Source organism: Heteronotia binoei, chromosome 2, assembly GCF_032191835.1.
Source record: "Heteronotia binoei isolate CCM8104 ecotype False Entrance Well chromosome 2, APGP_CSIRO_Hbin_v1, whole genome shotgun sequence".
NCBI classification, from domain to species: domain Eukaryota; kingdom Metazoa; phylum Chordata; class Lepidosauria; order Squamata; family Gekkonidae; genus Heteronotia; species Heteronotia binoei.
In genome coordinates, this window is record NC_083224.1 from 54245671 (window position 1) to 54268076 (window position 22406).

At 44.9% G+C, this 22406-nt stretch overlaps 1 protein-coding gene across 1 annotated transcript; it reads left to right on the forward strand.

Moving 5' to 3' along the window:
* On the forward strand, window positions 1–22406 carry E2F1 (E2F transcription factor 1). Its single transcript, XM_060230992.1, has 7 exons — window positions 1–689; window positions 6826–6916; window positions 7656–7875; window positions 11264–11416; window positions 12313–12427; window positions 14357–14561; window positions 17515–22406. The coding sequence occupies exons 1-7, from the start codon at window positions 462–464 to the stop codon at window positions 17763–17765; spliced, it is 1263 nt and encodes a 420-aa protein (XP_060086975.1). The 5' UTR covers window positions 1–461; the 3' UTR covers window positions 17766–22406.

Consider the following 22406-nt stretch of genomic DNA (forward strand, 5'->3'; position numbering starts at 1 on the left):
TCCCGGCTAGGCGGTTAGGAAGTCGGCACGGATCGGGAGAGCGTGGGCGGAAGGGAGTCCTGCTGTGTGCCGTAGTGTGCAACTCCCACCCTTCCCTTCCACCCGGTGGCTGGTGGCTCGCCGGGGGCTGCCGATGCCTTGGAAAGCAACCTCGGATCTCTTCGTTCTCGGTCTCTTTGCGCACACGGCCCTGGCGGGCTGCAGCTCCTCGGAACGCCGTTTCCCTGGCCTTTGCTCTTAAGGAGGATGGGGCGTGTTCGTGGCTTCCACCCCTGCCATCCGGTGTCGCCCTCCAGCCGGGCGTCCAGGACAATGCTGCTGGTCCGCTGATAGGCCTCGGATCCCCGGGAGGGAAAGCCTAGAGTTCCTGCGGTGTGGAGGAGGGGGGCCCCAAGGTCAGGGGTTCCCCCACCCCACTCTCCTGCAAGCTCATGGGCATGTGAGCCTCGGCGCCTCGGATCATGTCTCTGGAGGGCCTGGGAGTGACCCAGAATGTGGCAGACCTGGAGGCCCTCCTGAGGGGAGCAGAGGCCATCCATGTAATGGACCAACAGATCGTGATCATTTCCACCCCTGATCAGCTCCCCACCCCCGAAGGCGAGAACGATGCCGAACTGCTGCTCTTCGCCACTCCGCAGCCCGCCCGCTTGGAGACAGCCACGTTGAGGCCTGCTCTGGAGCGACCGCCGGTAATCTCGCCCGCTCTCTCCGTTGCTGTTGTTGTTCTGGATAGTCAGAATCCTGGCCGGCAATGGCATGCGTTTTCTAAGCCGTGTGTGACTTCACCCGTGTGCTTAGTAGACACATATGGACGGCTGCAGAGGGGGGTACATATTTTAATGCTAGACATGAAATGCTAGACGTTTTGCTTGGTGCCTGGCTCTAACAGCATTCAGGAAGGTAAAGGAACGAAAAGGCCTAGTTATCGAGATCCTTGTGAACAGCAGGATAGTGTTTAGATTTTTCATTCATCGTAAAAGCCAAAGTTCCCAGCCTCCATCAGAAATGAAGGGCTGTTTCCTTAACTCTTATGCAAGAGGACAAGAGGTCAGCTGCCTGTTTCTTCCCTTCTTCCTTTTCTAATGCATTCAGCTTGTTAATTCTGCTTAAAATGACTATATGGCATTGGAGAAATGTGAATAATGCAAGCTGGGGTGGGTTGTTCCTTTTCTGGCTTTCTAAGGCCCAAAGACATCTGACCAGAAGGGAGAGCTAACAGTTAACATCCGAGCCTTGATAACAGGCGTTTAAAAATCACGTGTGGCTTTGTAAGGACTCCCTCCCTTAATTACAGGGGCGATGCTGGGAGAGTTTTCAAAGCTGTGACTCAAACAATGCCTCTTGCACGTGGCATATGTAGCAGGAAGGGCAAAGAAAGTGCTCCGGACGTATGCAGAGAAATCATTAACTAGCTAGAAAGTGCATTCTTCAAAGCATTACACTGTTGAACAGAATCCTGCATCTCTCTGCTGCCTGACCTGGCTAGTTAGAATTTGCACAGCTTGCTGGTTTGCCCTGGGCCTCTCTCCTCTCTCAAAGCAGGAGTCTGTAAATGTTGTTAATGAAGCAGCTTCACTTCCTGTCACAGGATGTTAAGGCCCAGAGTTCTGTGCAGCTTGTTTCTAACAAAGGTAAATGCTTTGGCTGTATGCTGCATCCTTTTCTTTGGGGCCACTTACTCCAGGGTCTGCAGGGTCCAGCCTGGCATAACAGAAAGATGATCTATGAAAGGAAAAGCCGGAGGTAATACATGTCTTTGCATAAAGGGAAAGGGCAGTAACACCGTATCTCTGATTTCAGTTGCATTCTGCTAGCTTCTCAATGTGGAACAAAAAGCAAAGGCTCTGTTATTATTATGTAGATAAAATCACAGAAATTAGTGTTCAGGATAAGCTCTAGTTCAACTGCTTTAACATTACAGTGTTATACCTATGCTATACCTAAATATCTATGAAGGCTTTGGAATTGCAGTTAAAATAGAGGCTTAAACCCTGCTATCAAAGGTAGAATTTAGGAAGTAACTGTGCTCAGTGTAATATTGTTACATTGTTTCTAGTGAGAACAAGAAATGCTACATTTAGGTTGTCTTGTGGGCTAGCACCTGAATGTGCAAATGTTTGGAAGAAGTGCAGTTAAATGTTTTTTTATGGTGGTGATCAGTGATGTCTTCCCCCAGAAACCTGAGGGTTCCCATGCTCAGAACTGTCAGTTCTGCCCCCTATTGCCAGTGCTTTGGAGAGTTACTACTAGAGCATGGCTCCTACTGAGGAATGTCTAGTGCAGGAGTCCCCAATGTGGTGGTGCCATTTCCCATTGCCTGCTAAGTATTTTAGAAAGTAGATGGGACCAAATGGGTCTTTGGTCCAGCGGGGTTCCTGAATGGCTATTGGAGAACTGAGTAGCTGTGCAGATCTTTAAAATATTGCTTTGGCAGCAGCTGACATCACAGCACAAGGATATTCACTGCTTAACTGAAGGTACACTGTGTCTGTAAGAAGATATTTTAAAACTTTTTTTTTAATTTTAAAAGGCATTCTGTCACACAGAGCTTATGCCTGACATGTTAAAGACAGTTTACTATTAGAGTTATGCATAAACTCACTCCCTTACATTTTGTGGTTGTTTCCACTATCCTAACACAGGATAATTCTTCCAGAGGTGCCCACAGGCTCAAAAAGATTCTCTCCCCCCCCCCCTTCAGCCTGGAGTATATATTGTTGGGGAGAGTCTTTATTTTGTTGTTCAGTTTATAAGCACATCAATTCTAGCAGGCACCACAGAAGTCCTTCTGTGAAATATGGATGTCCCTGCTGGTTTCTTTTTAAAAAATTGCTTTTGCAGTTCACCTACCTTTGGGCTATAAATATAAATAAATAAATATAGGAACAGCATTTGGCAAGGTGAAAAATTAAAGGACTGGATCTAGTAGAACATTTCTGCTAACAGAATGGAGGGGGATTTCCACTGATCCCCCATCTTCTGGCAGTAGCTCTTATACCCCTCTTATGCTATTTTTAGGCATCCCCTGTGTCCCAAAGACCAGAATGATGGGGACATTTGTTATGTTAAAAATCCTACTTCATTGACAGAAGTGTCTTCTGTCTGCAGAGATTTTTGTGGGGGATCTAATAAAAAGTGAACTGACTATGAATATGCATTACAATATGCATGTTTATTTGAATATAAGTTCTACTAACTTAATCCAAAGTTTATGCACATAGGATTGCAGCTTTTACTGAATTCTTTTACTGCCAAAAAGAGTGATGTGCTATTGTATACTTGCTCATCCTCAGCCCTTGCAGTTGGACTCCCAATTGCATGGTTGTTTGATGTGGAGGATATTGCCTGGAATTCAGCATCCCACCTCTTTTGGTACATAGCAGGGTTGTCACATTTTTCGCTAGACAGAAGCCATTTATCTTTTGCCACCTGCAAGGTAATTAGTGATTTTAACATGCACAGCTTTTCTGTCTCTGAATCCCAGTGTCTGATGAGATCTTCTCGTACCTGTCCACTTCTGAGGCTCTTGAGCCATTGCTTGGGGATTGCTAATGCAAAGGGCTGAAGGGACCAGTGTAGCAGTTGCTCTTTCTCAGGAAGCAGACCAAGGGAGGTGTTGCCTGCAAAGCTTTCTGCTAGTTGACATTCTCTTCCCACAGAGAGCCTTTCTGGTGAGGGGCCTGCAGTGGGCAGCTGCTTTACAGTTGATGCTTTGTTTTAGCTGTTGGGTCTGCTGTTTGGGTTGGGAATCTGTAATGAGCTTTCACTTTTGTGTTGTCTCATCGGGGTGCAACGTCTTGGTGCCCCACCCTGTTAAGCATTGCTGCGTGTGAGCTGTGTGCTGGTTTGAAGTCATGGCCTGTGAAGGCATAGAGGATCCCAGTACCCTTGAACCTGATCTGCTCAAATCTGGACTTACTAGGGATCTATCATTTGGAAAGCAAGGAAGGGAGCTTTTTAAAAGGACTTGTTTAAGATCAAATTTGTAACTATGTTTCAAGTTCCTGTGTGCAAGCTTTAAGATTTCGGACAGCTTTCCGTGTTGCTAAAAATGTTTAGCATCTAAGATGCCATTTTTCAATTTCTAGGTGCCTCAGTAAATGGATGCCTGGATTTTCTTTTTCTTTTGCTGTGCCATTGCTACGGAGACCAGTGTGCATCCTGAGTTGTGAATGGTTTAACATTGACCCAGTAGGATAAAAAATTGGGATTAACAATCTCATGTTGCAAATGAACAGTCAGATATGCATTTAGCCGTATTAATGGGTGAGATTCCACCTGAATCTTTACTATGAAGGGCTGTGGTATAGCAGTCACCTCATTTTTTGTTCTTTGAGAGGTCATTGGGGACCCAGACCTATATTATCAACACAGGGCTTCCACTAGGAATTAGGGAGTTGTGTCTTGGGGTCTTACTCATGCTTGTTAGGAAAGGAATCCTTATTTAGCCCTGCAGTTGTGTGTAGGATTGCAAGAACTGTACTCCATATTCTTAGGTTGCTGTTGCAACAACCTCCTGAATTGCCCTTTAGGATTTCCCATGTTAGTGTGGTTATGGTGGTTCAGCCCATGCAGTGTATGGCTAGATGTTAGCATTTTTGTGCTCGTAGACATAACACATGCACTGTCCTCTAGGAAGGGAGGGGCTGGATATGACATTTTTGTATGGCAAACTGAACTGCTGGCAACTGAATATGCCTCTGTTTATAGAAACTGGAAGGGAAACTCTCAGAGCATATCATTAACATTAAATAGCAGTATTTCTAGGGGCTGAATTAAAATGATTGTCTTACACATTGCATGCTGCATTAATCATATTCACTAGCTTCTGACTCCAACCCTAACTCCATTTGTAATAAAAGACATTATTGGCATCTCTTGTGAACGCATGTCTGCTGTACAAAGTCAAACTGGTTTAATTACAATGACCTTTTATCCAGGCCCCTATAAATTCTAGTTTTACAAAGGGACTGAAAGTTTCCACTTTCAGCTGCCTTCTCACTTTCCTTTACTCTGGGAAGGACCTACATTCTGGTTGTTCATTCACCCACGTCCCTTAGTGAAGTTTGTTCATGTGCTGCAGGACCTTTTGCGCTTGTTCAAAGTCCTCTAGAGAGTATTTTACTGGTTGATCAGTAAGAACACATTTCCTTCTGCAAAAAAATCCAAAACATTTTCTCCCCAACCCTCCATGTACCCTCTGCTGCCACTTCTTGCTCACCACAAAGAAAGAAGCCTGTTTCCTTTCTTGAGCAGCTTTAGAGGCAGGAGCGCTGGATCTGGCCTAGCAACTCATTCTTTCATTAACAGAGGAAAGGGGTTTTAAAGTGAGATCCACCACTGCTGCTTCTTAGCTTTTTGTAGGTGAATCAGATTATCAGCATAACTTTTCACAGCCAAAGAGTTTCAGACTTGCCTTTTAGGCAGCATAAGAAGCAGAGGCTGGATTCCCACTGCTCTTCCCCCTAAAAGAAGATGTCATATAGGGTTGGATCCAACAAGCTTTTGTTCTGGGGGGGCTGTCACCTTTGATCACCAGAAATGCTCTGCTGGGGATCATGAGAAATGCATGGGCAAGAGTTATTAGGCTGGGGACTGTAGTCGTGACATAAGGTGATTTTTTTAAAAAAAATTGCAAAATGGAAAATTTTTCTAGTGCTCCTTTTTCTGTGGAAAAGTTTCCACTATGCATATGCAAATATAGTCTGTTTATCTATAGCTGTCAAGACTGTTGCGTTGTATATCAGTCATATGAGATGGGCTAAATGAAGAATATGAAGCATGGGTAACCCAGTGCCCGTACATAGTGGCTTTGCCTTCTTTTGCTGACATTAAACATTTCAGTTTTAATTTGGAAAACTTTCTGGAAATTTTTCCACTTCAAGTTTTCCTGGAAAGCATACAGCAATGGCTGTAATAATGGAACTGTGAGATTGGATCCAATCCAGAGCCTGAATGTGTACTGTAAAATGGAGAGCTAGAGAGCAAAATTTCAGACCCAGGAATGGCAAAGTAACAATTCAAGGGAAACAATTGCATCTTTTTTGTATGGAAGGTGATTCTTGGCAAACATTGGTATCAGAGCAAATATCTGTTTGTGCTAGGCCTTGTGTGAGTTGCTATATAAATAATGCAAACAATAGTTTATCCTTAAAACATTCAGCTGTCATGTCTGGCATGTCAACCAGCTTGTCTTCTGCTGCAAGCTGCTGGGATTTTCTTCAGTCTCTCTAGAAGCAAAGATGCCTCTGGTGTGCCCAGATCACTCCAGCTAGTGTTTGCCAAGAGTTCTGGCTGGCCATATGTCATGGTGGGAGCAAGATCATGTGGCTGAAGCATGTGCTCTTGGTGTCCAAAATGGATTAGGCTTAGGTTGAGGCTGGGAGGGTCTTATAGTAAAGTCACCTGGAAGAAACCCTGATTGATAGCAGTAAGACCAGGGATTTGATAGGTCCAAAAATAATTTGGTCAATTATTAGGCAAATACTTTTTTTATTTAGATTGACTAAGAAGGTAATTAGAATCAACAAATTTGGTACTCATGCTAGTTACAAAAACAAGTGAGTTAACCACTATTGATAGTTGGCTAACGTGCCTGAGACTTGCTATATTTGATTTCTAGTCTCATCTGTAGTCCTCAGCATGCAGATGTTCCAGCACCACTTTATCATCATGTGTACCTGAAGAAACTGGCTGTCTAGACCATGAAAGCTGATGTCACAACAGATTTATTAGACTTGTATCATAGAATTCTTTTTTTCCTCTGTAAAACTGAAATCAAACTGTTGCTCTTTAACCACCTTTTAAAGTATCTTCTTTTTCCAGGTCAAACGGAAGCTGAATTTGGAGACTGACCACCAATATATTGCAGAGAGTGTTCAGGCAACCCGAGGAAAAGTGAAGAACCCTGTGAAAGGTACAGTTGCCCAGTGGAAAGCTGTAGTTCTTTTTAACCATTGCAGAATACTTTAAATATCCTGAATGAAGTAACTTCTTGTCCCAGGGCTAAGTTACCGCAGGACTCCCTGGTGATTGAACACTTTGAGATTAGAAGCATGAAACACCCTGGGCATTTGAGGGGGAAGAAGTGGATTTGAACATTTTTAGAGCGGGTACACATCTGAACTTGTTGGGTACAGAACTGAGCTTCTCAACACCAAGAACACACTCTGGCTTCATGTTGGGCACCATTCGGGAATAGGAGCTGCTTGTAAAGTGTCTTATGCAGCCCTTTGTTGGTGGACTACCAGCTCCTACCACTTGATGGGGATCTCCACCAGCTGTTGCTCCCTCATGCTATTATTAAACATTCTGTTATCACATTGCTTTGCACTTGGTAAAACAAAAGCCTCATTTTATTTTTCATTTTAAAATTTATAATGGTACCAGAGCTTGTATTGGGCACAAAATTTTCAGTATCCCAAGAACCCACGGTTTCAACATATCTGTGGCTGTGGTGTGAAGGCAGGTTGGGGAGCTGAGCAAGCAACATCTAAGGACATTTGAGTAGGTGCAGCTTGCAGTTATTGAATCAGATTCTGCTGGTTTCTCTTCCCCTAACTAGCAGAACTGGTACATATAAGCACACAAAAACTAGTTCAGGTAAGCTGGATTCCAGTGCCTGGATGTTTTATTCTGTCCTTATTGATCCTCAGGGCTGAAGTCTCCTGGAGAGAAGTCTCGCTATGAAACTTCTCTGAATCTGACCACCAAACGCTTCTTGGAGCTGCTGAGCCAATCGCCTGATGGTGTTGTGGATCTCAACTGGGCTGCAGAGGTACTGAAGGTGCAGAAGAGGCGGATCTATGATATCACCAACGTCCTGGAGGGCATCCAGCTCATCACCAAGAAGTCAAAGAACCATATCCAGTGGCTGTAAGTAGAAGGTCACCTATCCTGGGTCCAGAATTCTCCTATGAATTTGGGTGCTCTAGTCAGATTGCACTCATTTTGTAGCCTACTGTTGGTTATTATTTGTTTACTGTATGACAAAGTTACACACAGGAAGTATATAATAATACAAGATATGTAACCAAGCTGATACAATGGGTATGCAGATCAATTGGGCAGTCCCCCTAAATACGAATATCTAGCATTTCAGTCCACTCAGTCACAGCTGGAGAGAGCTCAAAGAACTCTGTCACATCTCCATGGAAAGCATGATGCTCGCATTCCTGTGACAGATGGAAAATAGTTTACCAGGCTACACCACAATCACATTCAGGTCCTGATATTTTGCTCCATTCAATTCTAGCAGTTCGAGCTTGCCTTCCTTATGGTTCTAGAACTTCTGACTGGCAGACAATCATAGGATCTCCTGGTCACATTTCACACATGGAAACAATCAACCTACTGTTGGTATTAGAAAGTAATTTATTGTTTGCTGCAAGGGATTTGCAGAGTTATCCTTTTGGGATTTGTCTCTTTTGAGAGGAACATGTCTTTGTTCACACTGTTTGAAAGGAAAACTTGGATGTATGGTAATAAAGGAATGATTGCTTGGCATGCAGTAAAGGATGAGAGCAGTGACCATACTGAGCATAATTCATCTTCCCTTACTTTCCTTCCCACACACACATTGTTTTCTCAAAGTGGGTTTGGGAATCTTTGAGGATCCAGTAGGATATTCCAGGGGCCTGCAAGTCCTTTCTCAGGACAGAGGATCAGCTCTTTTTGTGTCCATCTGATTAATGTGAAAATGGAACACTCCCCCTCTGTTTTCTAGGAAGGTGGCAGGGGGTCTCTGCCTTAGAGGAGGGGGACAGAATTGCCCCCCCCCCTTCACAAGGCAAGATCTCATGGGGCTGTCACTGAACTTCCAGATCACCTAAGGACATGCTGATCAGGCAGTAGCTCAGCTCTCAGAATTCTGATTTAGAGAGTGGTGCTAAAGAGGAACAGTCCTAATACAGTTGTCATAGTTATTGCAAAACATTGGGGGTGGGGGAGGGAGGAGTAGAGGACGCTGCATTGATGGACAGGAAAAGCCTGTAGCAGGTTTTGTTGAATACCAGAAGTTCAGGTTTTGTGTGATGCTGGTCTCTTTCTGTTTCTTTTGAGTGGCTCTGAAAGTTTTTTCTGAGGCCTCTGTTCAGCCTGGCCTCTACCTAGTAGGTATTAATTGATAAGGAATTTTCTGACTATCTCTGGTGCGATGTTTTTAGACAGTTATATTGTTTTTTAGATTGTATATTGTTTTATTATATGTATCTTATTTTAACCTTGTTATTACCTGCTCAGAGCCCATTTTAACCTTGTTACCTGCTCAGAGCCCATTTGGGAAAGGGTGGGCTATAAATCTAAATAAATAAATGTATGTATGTATGTATGTATGTCCGTCCCAATCACAGGATGAGATTGATTAGAATTTGGGTCAGGGCTTTTTAAGTTGTGGCGCTTCATGGTCAATAGATGTTGACAGGTCTGTCTTCCACGAAACTGTTTGAGTTTTCTTATATTTGGAGGGGCAGACTCAGTGTCTGTACCTACTGGAATCCTTCTTAGTGCACATGCTGTCTGTACATGCTGCTGAGGCTACACCTGTCTTTTAAAGCACGTTTTGAAGTTTGTCTCAAGGGCTAGAAACTTACAGTGACAGAGGTGAAAAATAACTGTCTGTTCTTTGCCATATGGGTGTGTTGCTGATGTAACTTAAAATGTTCCTCTTTTTTCAGGACTGGTATGAACCCTGCCTATTTTAGGTTTTTGTTGCAAAATGCCTATGGAAGTATTCTTGTACACAATAACTAATGTAGGAAGTGGCCTTGAATCCTCATATGTAGTCTGGCCTCAAGCAAGGTCTTGGAAATCTGTAAAGAGAGACTCTGCAGTGTTGAGAGAGGCTTCTAGCAGGGCATGCCTGGGCTCCCTGCAGTGGTTTGGTCTCCATGGTTACAAAAAGGCTGTTACTTTACCCACTGGTGTTTCTTCTTCTGCACTCCAGTTGCATGGCTTGCTTGTCTGATTTTGGTATTTTGCTTGGAATCACAATATCTTATGAGCAGTGGGAGTGGGGTTGTCTTGCCAAGTTTAGGGTAGATAGATGCAGAAGACACCTGTTGGCACAGTTTGTTGGGAGACTCCATTCTGGCTTCCTGTTTCTGTAAAGGCAGCGTGTGTTGGTTGGAGAGACAGCGTGTGTTGGTTGGTTCTCTGTAAAGACAACTGCTGTTACTGCCTCATTGTGAGGATCTGCTTTCATACCCACCAAGTTGTAGTAACAGGCTGGTATAGGACCAGAAAACTTATTGCAACTCCATACCAGAAGGTGTGCAAAGCTGGACCAATTACATACTCTCTGCTTTGCTGATCTCACAGGTTATTGTGAGTATACAATGGGGAAGGAAAAGGCATGTATGCCCCCTCCCCTCAAGTTTCTTGCAGGAAGGGTTGACTAAAAATGCACTAGACAATTTGTCACTCAAGACAAAGGAACACTGTGCATATTGGATTGGCCATCTGCCTTTCAGCCTTCCTTTGATGCTGCATACAAGAGATGTCTGGCCTGGGTCTGGGGCCAGCAAGTAGTTCCTGAACAAACACAATGCAATCAAGACTGGACATGCGTCAGCAGGCCACTGGGCTGAGCACATGCTTTGTATATTTGCCAAATGTTCAGCAAGGGCCTGTTAAGAGATGAATACTGAAGCTTGCCCTATTGGTGTCATTGCTGGTACTGATCAGGGTGCTGGAATGGAGATTGGGAGGTCCAGGTTCAAATCCCTGTTGTGCTGGGATGCTTGCTGAGTGATTATGGCGCAGTCACACACACAAAGAGTCTACAAGGGTACAACATGGAAGACAGAAATATCTATTCTATCCGGGGCTTTTTTTGTAGCAGGAACTCCTTTGCATATTTGTATATTAGACTATATACCCCCCGATGTAGCCAATCCTACAAGAACTTACAAGGAGGGCTCTTCTTACAGGGCCTGCTGTAAGCTCTTTGAGGATTGGATACATCAGGGGGTATATAGTCTAATATGCAAAGGAGTTCCTGTTACAAAAAAAGCCCTGATTCTGTCCCCTCCCCAAGCACCATGCAGGAAAGGTAGCTGCCCACCACCAGATGGTAAATATAACTGGACATTCATCAGTCCAGTGCTTTTGGAAGCTAGACTGTGCAGAAGCATGCATGCAAAATGCGGTTTGGTCCTCTTAATATATCCCAAGGTAACAGCAGATTGGGCTGGGGTGGGGGGTGGGGAGGGGAGTTGTTTGTCAAGGAAGAGATCATTCCCTTTTGGATCCTCTTGTTTCTTAGGGGCAGCCGGTCTGCTGTGGGGAGTGCCAGCAGGAGCCAGGGTTTGGTGAAAGAGCTCCAGGATCTTCAGGCTGCAGAACAACAAATGGACAACCTCATCCAAATGTGCACCACCCAGTTCAGGCTCCTCACTGAGGATCCCGAGAACAAGCAATATCCTTCTCTTGGAAGATGGAGGGGAGGATTGGGTGGTTGTAGCAAATCAGAGGATGCAGAGCAGCTTCATGGCAACACGCACTATGATGAGCAGAGAGTCCCCATGTTCTGAAGAGGTAGCTGCACTCCTGACATTCCAGGACTGGGTGTTGGTGTTTTAATTTTACGTCCCCACCCTGTGAGCTAGTAGAAAATACTTACCTGGCTGCTAGGTTAAGGCTCTGTATTGTGGATCTGAGAGAGGGTTGTGGTGAATCAATCAGGATTCATTGGATTTGGGATTTTTTGTTGTTTTGCCTGGCAGCCCTGTAGTTTTGCTGCTTGGCCTGAATCATGACATCTACATCTCTCCTTCCCTCACCCCCTGTGTGGTGAGTGATCTGCCTGCAATAAATGTTTGAGTGTATTAGGAGGCAGTGTTCCCAAGGCTTGCCATGGGTTTTGAACTGCTCCCAGAAATGCTGTGGGATAGAAAATCCAACTCATCTATCTGTTTGCAGTGTAAAAAGCTGTTCCGTTAAGAAATTGGTGTGACAAAGGATGGCACTTCTATGGAAGCATTCCAGCATTGATGCCTATGAAAATAACATGGGTGCATTCATTTGAATTAGATGTTTGGAAGGAGGAAGAAAACCATCCAGACAGTGTTGCAATGAGTTTTCATTGTGTGGCAGGTTATGAGTGGGGACTAGTGTGTGCGTGTGCACATGCATGCACATAGTGTCGCAATATACCTGTATCTTCTATGCTCAGTAGAGCAGTGAAGTTGGTTTGGCTGTTCCACAGCATATTGAGATTTGGCCTTTGAAAACTGTGTATGTTATGTTGTAGTTTTATGAGTCTTGGTGAACAGCCTTGTGATCTTTCTCCTGCCAAAACTTGACTGAGCACACCTCAGCTTATGTGACTTGCCAAGATCTGCGCAGCATTGCAGACCCTTCTGAGAAGCTGGTGATGGTGATCAAAGCCCCCCAGGAGACACAGATGCAAGTCTCTGACCCGGCAGAGGTAACTTTTCCTGGTTCCTTGAATTGCAGTGCCCTCACACACCCTGGGCCATTATGTTCTGATTGCTGCTCTCAGAAGGACTGTGGGATCAAATCCTGCTACCTGTTCTGCCCACTCAGAAGAGGCTTTTGGGACTGAGTGGTGGCTGATCTTGTTGTAATATAATATCCATCCTGAATTTAGGCTGTGGCTAGCATATCCAGGTGCCACAGTGCTTGATAGGGGTTAGAAAGGAGTCAGTGAGGATTTGAACTAGCTTCTCCCTCTGTATTTTCATCCATGATGCGTATTGATCCTGTCTTGCCCCAAAATTAATAGACATTAATTAATAACATTATGCAGAAACCAGGCAATTCAGACAAATGGAACCAGGTAATTCATACAAATGGAACAGAAGTCCAGTTGTGCCTTAAAGGCCAGTGTTTATTCCAGAATGTGCTTCCATGAGTCAGAGCTTTGACGCTATGAAGAGGATCTTCTTTGCAGTGTCTGAGGAAGAGTTGTGACTTCACTAAAGTTCATGCTGGGATAACAGTTAGTCTTTAAGGTGATGCTGGGTTTCTGTTTTATTTTACTTTAATAGACTAACATGGCAACCTTTCAGGAATTATCATACAAATTAGAGTCCAGCTCCATATGTACTTGAGGCTGCTCCCCAGTTTGACAGCAAGGAAGCAATGCTGCTTTAGGCAGTGAGCAATGAATCAGAAATCCACCTGTTCCCTAAGCGGTCACAGTCTTCTAGGCTAGATGCCGCATGCAAGTCCCTGCCTCCAACCTGCCAGCGCCAGCTGGTGAATAAAGAGAGGAGACAGTGCACAGAGTGTTGACTCTGATGTAGCTGATGCTGCCTATCTTGGAAATGGGGCATGTAAAGAAAGTGGCTGCCTATGAGTTACTTCTGAGAGCCAACAACAGGCCGTAGAATTAGAGGTTTGTGCAGCTCTATTATAACTAATATTATAACACTAGTCCAAACCTGTGTTTCAGTGAGATCCAGGGCTTGCACAGGTCTTGGAAGACATTGTAAGGAGCACTTTCAGTTCATTGCCAGAGAAAGCTAGCTTCCTGCAGAAAGGAGCTACTTCTCTCTCCTTTTGCCCTATTTACCACATTGGTGGTCTGAATTAGCAGTTTCCGTTGTGTTTCTTGCAGGTTAATATTCTTCTATTATGTGGCGTGGAATGTTACAAAGATAGGAAGGCCATAGCAGGAACAGCCTCTGTCAGCTCCTCATAGATTCACCTGCAGATTGCTTACTGCAGCCTCTTGAAAGCAGAGAGGCGGAGTAAATGGTCTGATTTGCAGCCAGCGAACCAAACAAGTGAAACATGCTGCTCAGGATGTTACCACCTATTCCCCATGCAGTGCTAGAATTGGGTTCCATTCACCCACAACAAGTGATCACATTCTAGTAAATATTCCAAGTTTTTTTGAACAGAACTTCCTAGCATGTTGTGAATGTAAGATGCTCTTCTGGGGGAAAACTGTAGAGCAGGGTGGCCAAACTTGCTTAATGTAAGAGTCACATAGAATAAATGTCAGATGTTTGAGAGCTGCAAGACAGGAAGGAAGGAAGGCAAATAGATGGGAGGGAGAGGTGGAAAGAAAGCAAATGCATTTCCCAAGCTGCCAGATGGGGGCTTTGCCAACTGGGGGCTTCAAGAGCCACGCAGTATGTGTGAAAGAGCCACATGTAGCTCCCAAGCCACAGTTTGGCCACCCCTGCTCCAGAGAGAATTGGCAGTGCAAGAATGTTCTTCAGACTTCTAAATGTCTTCTTGAAGTCTGACTAGCTCCTTGTGTTTGGAGGAGAAATACTTATGGTTTCAGAAATAAATGCACTAACAGCCTTGTCATTACCAAAACCAAAGAATAACCCATGACCCAGGTCCTGTTAAGTACTGTTTGCTTCTTGATCTCTTTTAGGCTTTTCAGATTGCTGTGAAAAGCACTCAGGGCCCCATTGATGTGTTCCTTTGCCCAGAAGAGAGCTCCGGGGTCTGCAGCCCCACCAAGAGTCCATTGAAAGTGGTTGCTGAAGATACTTCCCCAGAGCCTTCACAAGCAACAGCATCTGTGCTGCTTCACCCCTCCCAGGATATGAAGCTCCCATTGCTGAGTGGAGACCAAGGTATGTGGAGGGGGGGAGCAGGGCAACCCGCACACCCCAGATTTCTCAAACAAGAGCAAAACTCTTTGCTAAGCTTTCTCTAAAGGGTAGTCTTGGCTCAGGTTTGCTGTGTGTCTTGTTGCTTGTGGTGAATAAAGATGGTAGGCCCTTGGCAGGAATGGAGAAGGTATCCATTGCAAAGACAGTATTTACTTTTCTTTCCCAGTTGCAAGGGAAATAGCAACACATTGTGCTGTGGCCATACACCTTAGCAGTTCAGAAGACATGAGAGGCTGACCATGGTATTTATCCAGAGTGCTCTGTGGCTGCTAGTGCTCTCTCAGGCTTCACTTAGAGGGCAAATGTAAACACCAACATCAATGAGTTTAAGACTAGTCCAGTCTCCATTGAAAGTCATTCAGCAAATCTGCAATAGCATATACTATACTGTTTTGTTATAAAACTCAGCCACAGAGAAACCTTTCTGATTCTTTTAGGCTCTGAGGCTAAAGGTAGCCGGTTGAGTTGTCACTGTTTCAGGATTGTCCCTTTTGGTTCATCATTTTGCCCACCCCCAGTGCAGCTGAGTTGAAAGACTTTCAGAAGTGTAACACGTGACACATATTCTGTGGTAAAGTGCTTCTCTTAATTTCCAGTGCTCCTCCACTTAATCCTGTCCCTGGGAGCAGGATTTCAGGAAATATTTTAGTTTGGAGCAGAGAGGTGAAGACTTGTTCTGCTGATGGACGTGCAAGTTATCAGAGATTTTGCTGCAGGATCCTTGCTAGCTTTGTCTGAAGCTAGGGCAGACTGGCAATAAAAATCAGCCCTAGAACAGTGACCTCCCCCCCCCCCCCCCAAGGAGGGAAGGAGAAGGAGCCATCCAGCCCTTCAACTGTGCCAGACCCTTGTCTTGTTCCCTGGGCTGGAGTGTCCCACATGGGGCAGGAGAGGGCAGGCCACTGGCCCACCAGGAAATTCCCTGATGGCTGAAATGGCCAGTCTTTTCCTGGTCTGAAGACTAAGGAGCATCCTGTCAGTGATGAGAGGCTACAAGCATGAGCATAGGGAAATAAGCTGTAGCTCTTTCTAAAGGGCATGAGAATTACCTTGTTAGGTTCAGTCATGATCCATTTGGCAACCTGTTTATAGCAGTGTCCAGCCTCTGGAAACTAATATTAAAAAACCCAAGTTTTTTAAGAGTTCCATGTGATTTCTCTGAATAATTAAGAGGTGCATCCATTTCCACTATCCACTTCTTGTGGCAGGGAGCTGAGTTCCAGTGCTCTTTCATATGGGATTGCTTTCTCTCAGTTAAACTTTGGGAGTGTCGTTATCTTAGGCCCAAGACTGAGGAGTGGGGCAGCCCGTAGACAGCCTTTTCGTTGTGCACAGGCTTTGGGTTTTTCTCCCCTTTGCTTCCCAGGCACCCTCTAAGCCTCAGGGTTGGAATCTGTTAAATGAAGGGGAAAGCGAGAGCTAGTCACCATTTGTGGGGAAGAGAGCTCTCTCTGAAGTTGGGTGGCAGAGATGTTTTGGAGGGAGCTGTTCCCTCATCCCAAATTGGAGTGAGTCTGCCTGACCTGAAGGGCATCAGGTATTTACTTAGAGTTAGAAGTCTTATATAGACAGCCACAAGAGGAAAATGTATTTTTTTTTGCCAGCCAGATTCTTTTCCTAGAAAATTTTGCCCATTATTAATCTATCCTTATAACTTTTCTTTTTTTGTTGTTGTTTCCTTTGCCCGAGTCCTTCACACTTCATATTTGGCCATGCAACATGGCACACTGAAGAGGGGGTGCAGGGAGGGTGCTCTAGGACCTCTCCTCAGTCAAACCCCAGAACCAGAATGGTGGCAGCCCTTGCTCGTATCAGTGGAGAAGGAGGAATGTGGGGTCGGACAGCTCCTTGGAAGGGACTCTCTATTCCTACATGGCCCTGCCCTTTCCTGTGACATGAGGTTTTATGATACAGGAACTTTTTATCCACCCTGATGTTGTTTGCATATATGAGAGATTTATAGTGTATAAAATAAATCACAAATCAGCTCTCTATAGTATTAACAAGCTTAAGTCCAAGTTCTTTTGGCAAACCCAAATTTATTGGTACTTTGCAGTTCTGCCTGAGATTCTTTGGTCAGGATTGTAGCAGCTGCCAGTAGAATAGCCTAGTAGAAAATAGCTCCACCTTGGGACTGGTTTGTTTTGTCAGGTATTACACCATAACAGGCCCACCGTCCTCTGATCTGTCTGCCTTTTACAGGCTCTTGCCTTCTTTTATTTAACTGAAGTGTTCATGCAAACAATAATTGTAGAATGGGTGTGTTTGGCACTTGGAGCTCACGGTTCCTTAGGGAAGTACATTGATCTCTGAAGGTATTCCCAGATAGCAGCAGAAGGAATGTCAGTAGTCTTGCTCACTGTGAATCGTGTCCAAGTGTGTATGCAAAGAAAGTTTTATAAATGCAAAAATACATTGCCCTCTTCCAATGAATCTGTATACTGTGGATTAATAAAGTGTATCTGGGTGAAAGTAAAGTGGCCCTGCTCAGCTTCCAAGCTCTCATGAGCTCAGGCTAGCCTGGGCTATTCAGGCTGCTACAGTACTCCATGCCAGCTAACTTACAGCCCTGTAGGCTTATCTGCAAAACCAGGGGGTTTTTTGTAGCAGGAACTCCTTTGCATATTAGGCCACACACCCCTGATGTAGCTAATCCTTCTGGAGCTTACAGAAGACCCTGTACTAAGAGCACTGAAACCTCTTGGAGGATTGGCTACATCAGAGGTGTGAGGCCTAATATCAAAGGAGTTCCTGCTGCAAAAAAAGCTCTGTGCAAAACAGGAGTGGGACTAGAACATCCAGGGATTTGTTGTGTATGCAGATGGTCCAGCTGGGGAGAACCAGCTTGGCAGAACAATCTTTGTGAGTCTTGATGGCATGAACAAGTTGCCAGTCACCATTTCTCTCTTGACAGAGCTCCTGCTGTCCGGGGAGAGTACGCTGCCTATCAAGTGCTTGACAGATGACATGACTCTCTCACCACTGGCCTCGGTTGACGCATTGCTGGAGCAGGGCAAGGAGGACTTCTCCAGCTTCTTGCCTACTGAGTTCATTGCTCTTTCACCACCCCAGACCCAGGACTACCATTTTGGGCTGGAGGACGGCGAAGGCATCAGTGAGCTGTTTGACTGTGACTTTGGAGACTTCACTTCTTTGGATTTCTGAGTGTCTTTGGGATTGGGGGAGGGCGTGCTCAGTTGACTCTGCCCCATTTTGTGAGGCATCCCCCCCAGAGCTGACATCTGAATGTAAATGCAAGGCCACCTGAGGCATCCTTGGCCAGCTTGCTGTGAAGCAGAGTCCAGGGGGTGGAAGAAGAGAAAGCTGGAGTCTAGGATGGTGACGGAGTGATAGGTGGGAGTTGGCGGCTGTCTGTAACTAGCCGTCTCACCACGAAGGAGGAAGGTGACTTGGCCATGTAAAGCTGACAGCTGCTGGGCTGCTGCGAAAGTGGCTGGGCCTCCTGCTGTGACCTCAAGGAGCCAGCATACACTGCTGAGCCCAGGCTAGTAGTTGTAGAAGTGGTAGTCCTGGCCAGTAGTGTGGGTAGCTGGAGTCTGTGGTGCCATGTTTTGATGCTGTTGGAGTAGTCCCAGTGAAGCATTTGGCCTAGCAACAATGCCACCTACCTTACTGTTGCCAAACCACTGCTTACCCTGAATTTTCGCCTCTGTGGCTGTAGGGTCAATGGATTATCTCACCCTCGTTCTTTAGTGTGAGTCATTTCTCCTCCTTCATGGAAGCTTTGCTTCTGAGAACACACAGTCCTTTCCTCACTCCCAGCAAAGGGTCCATGGATTTCAAGGCATCAGTGCATATTAGGTATTGCTTTGGGAAGGCAGCATTCTGCCAAAATGAGGCAGGAATGGTACTCTGGATGACAAATTGATTATAATTTCATCAGTTGTGGTTGGCTGGTATAGAGGCATTATTTACTTGGAGTTTGGGGTAGGGGTGGAAAGGGAAATGACAACATGTTCTTTGGCTGGCAAGGAGTACAATTGAGATTGGGCCTGGTAATGATTCAAAATGGCCGTTCTGAGGGGGGAAAGCCAAGTGTTTGTGGCAGGGAGGAGTGGTTCGGAAAGGAACCTTTTTTGGGAGGGAGAGACCAAGCTCTTCAAGCCTGTTAAAGAAAATGGGTGATCAGTTGTGCTAGAAAGATTTGTAACTTTGGCTTGAAAAGGAAAAAAGATGAATAAAAGGTATCCTAGAATGGCAGCCATTGAGGAGCAGGGCAGCTGCTGCTGGGTATTCGCTCAGAGCAAGAAGCTCTTGTTTCTGGAAGTTCTATTCATTCTAAAGCTTTAAGAGTTGTATATAGCTTAATTTATTTATTTTAGATTTTTCACCCTCTCATTTCCTTCTTGAAAGGCATCTGATATTTTAAATAATTATTTCTGGATGGAATGTGTGCATCTCTTATGGGGAGGGCATGCTTAGAAGTAGCTGGCCAAACAGCCAGTGCATTTTAACTGTCCTGTCTGTGAGTCTGGCAAAGCTGATGGGGCAGTGCTTGAGGGATGGAGCTGGCGATAAAACAGCAAGGAGCATTTCTTGCAGCAAGAGAGGCAGAGTGCCTTGGTGGTAAGTCTCCATGAAGGTGAGGGACTCCTTTTCTTCATTTGTTTTGCTCCAGCTCATATTGTACAGTATGGAGCAATGAACACCTTGATTTTTTTGGGACTGCCTTGCCTATAAAGTAAAGGCAAAAATGTTGACATCCAGCTTCATGCTGTCCCCTGTGCTAAGCACTGAGGGATGGTCAGATGTCATAAATCCATATTATTTATTTTTTATTTATGTGGCTCCACCCAGTGCTCCTGGAAGGTAAGGAAAGTACCTGTGGAGGAAGACTGCATGAAGTGGAATTAGGCATATCCAGGTATGTGGAATGAGGCCATATTGCATCTTGTTAGAATAGCTAACCTAGCCATTGAGAATGGAGAGCTGAACTTAGCCAGTGTGTTCTAGATAGCCAGTGTGCTCTAGGTAGTCAGTGTGTTGTAGTTTAGCTGCTAAGTCTGATGAAAAGAGATTGCTGGGTGGTCCCTATGTGATGAAGTATGACTGGTGAAGACTGTTGAGTTGAAGTGATATTTATTGATAGTAAATAAACAGCAGGTTTGACTAATGGAGGAAAAAAGGGGGGGTTGAGGACAGAGAGAGAGCCTGGCAAACAAAGCTGTAGAAAGCATAGCTCTGTTGGCATGCCCATTTTGCTGAGGAGCTTTCATCCTGAGAAACCAAGGATGAATGGGGCTTTACCATAACCTTTACAAATGTAAATATTGCCAGGTGAGAGGACAAAGGGTTGTACCTAGCAGATGGGCAGTGTGTCGAGATGCTGTTCCTTAGGTGCCTTCCTGTTTCAGTTAGCTAAAATTCACCAAAGTGTGCTGCTCCTTAGGAGGAGCTTCTCTTGCTTTACAAAGAACAAAAAAATATAATGCTGTGAGTGTCAAACTGTAGAACCCAACAAGTTGTAGTGGGAAGCGGGGAGGGGGCGGTTTATGTCTTTATAGCTGAAAGGTCCATGGAGCAGCCTGATCTGTTTGGCTGTTGTTAAGAGAGTGAGCCTGTGTAGGCCTGGCAAAGTAAGATGGCAGAATCGGATGACTGTCACCTGCTGTGGTATCAAGACTAGGGCATCATAGATAGCATGAAAATGTCTTGGCTTCAAGGGAAACTGGGAATGAGGCCCCTAGCGGGCCCTCTTTTATTGTTAATACAACATTGCTCCTTGAATCAGCTAGGCAGTGAAAGTGCATCAGTGCACCTATAGCATGTTATGTTCTCCCTGGGACTGAGACCCCTGTGGCAAAGCCAAAGCAACTGATGCGCAAGAATACTCCTCCTGTAGCACAGTCCTCTTGTCATAGCATAAGCAGGTGAATGCCTATCTCAGTTATCAGTGTAACATTCTAAGCTGAGCTGCTGCAACTGATCTTACTTGAAGCAACTGCTAAGGGCCATGTACTTTCCCCCTGCAACTTGTAGGCTAGTAGGTGAGACGTACTGTTCCTTTGCAACTTTATCCTAGTTGGGCCTTGCTTTTCTATTTCAATGAACATGCAGTGGAAGTTCTTGACCACTTACACTTGGGCTAACTTCTCCCAGCTTCTGTGTATAAGACCTCTTGTCCTGTCTGATGTTCATCCCTTGTGAATATGGGCCCATTCCTGGAAATACGGTCTCACAATTGTCAGGGAAGCTGAAGCTCATTCATCAGGAATAGAGTTGCAGGTTCAAAATGTACATTTCATATTTCATGATTTTCACTGAATTATCCTCTGAGGTTATAAGTTCTGTGGAGACCAGGGTCTTGGCAAACTTTCAAATTTTGCTGCTTACCTGGGGAGGAGTGGGGGTTGAGGACCTGGCAGGCCCCAACACATGGCCAGGGACGTTGCTTTTGGCTTGGTAGGACAAATTCCATAGTCCTGCACAAGGGTTTCCTCTATCCCTTCCTACACACTTATGGCATAAGTGTGCTGCTGTTCCCCCTAGATTGTACAGAGTAGGCATTATTTTCTTAGTTTTTCACTTTTGTATCAAAAAGTTGCCTGTGGCCTTTACCATCCCTGTCCTACCACATGCAGGAGTAGGTGGGTCTGATCTCCCCCACCCACTAAAGTTATTTGCTTCATCTCTCTTCCATCTTACCTATTTTTATATAAGCTTCCTTTGGTGAAAACATGGGGGAGGGAAGATTCTATTTGTGATCTTACCAACCTACAAAGTACCCCCCTGATGTTTGATGCCAGATAAGAGTAAAACATTTTCTCAGTTGTTTGCTTTTAAGCCATCTATATTCCAAGGAGGAAACCCAGAAAATGCATAAGGCAAACTAGGATAAAGGGATGCAGGAACACTGTCACAGGTACTTATGGGAGGTGAGTGTTTTACGTGCAGGTAGGTCTTGCACAGTGGAGGAACCAAATTCAAAGTGCTCTGGAGGGCCTTCTGCTGTTGGTGTGAGGACATTTGGCCACTGACCAGAACTTCCAAGGAGATGACAAAGGAAGACTCACCAAATATTCTACTGCTAAAATGAATTTTGGGATAGCTTTGTAATAAGTGTGCTCATAATTCCAAAGGCCCAACCTGAGAAGAGCCCAGTGAATGATATTTCAGGTGCCTTGGATGTGAATACTGATGTCCAGAAACAGCTACAGAAACATCCTTCTGACATCAAGTTAAATCTTGTGGGAAAGAAAGGTAGGGGTAATAAAAGCAGCCTATCTTGATTGTTTTCTAACTCGTATGGGGGGACACTTAGGACAGCATTTGTAACATTGATAGTTTTAAAATGCCTTGAAATCTCCTGGTTAAAAAAAGAAAGCAAGAGACCTAGATTCCTTTGTTGTTCCCTCTTTCCATAGGCCTTTACTATTTGCAGAAAGAATTATGAACACACTCAGGCTGAGACTGGCCTTTGTTTTGTACTTTTATTAAAATTGAAAGCACAGTAGAAAGGAGGGTCTTTTCTTCTCCCACCAGCAAGAGAGTTTGTGTCCTGACATTGTATAAGGGACTGTAGATTCCATTCATATTGCATCGGTGGTGCGGGTTGTTAAAGCCTGCTGGGGTCTCAGGATGATGGTTCTTGAGGGTTGCACCTTTCTGTACATGCCCAGCTGGGAATTCTGGGTCCTTTTGACAGCCAGGTGGCTCAATGCAATGCAAAACTGCTGCAAATCCCAGTGCCTAAACACTGAGGGGCAATGCACTTCTGTGTACCTTTTTTTATAACGAGCCTTGTTCATGATTTGTGCTTTTGATTTTAATAAATATTTCTACTTC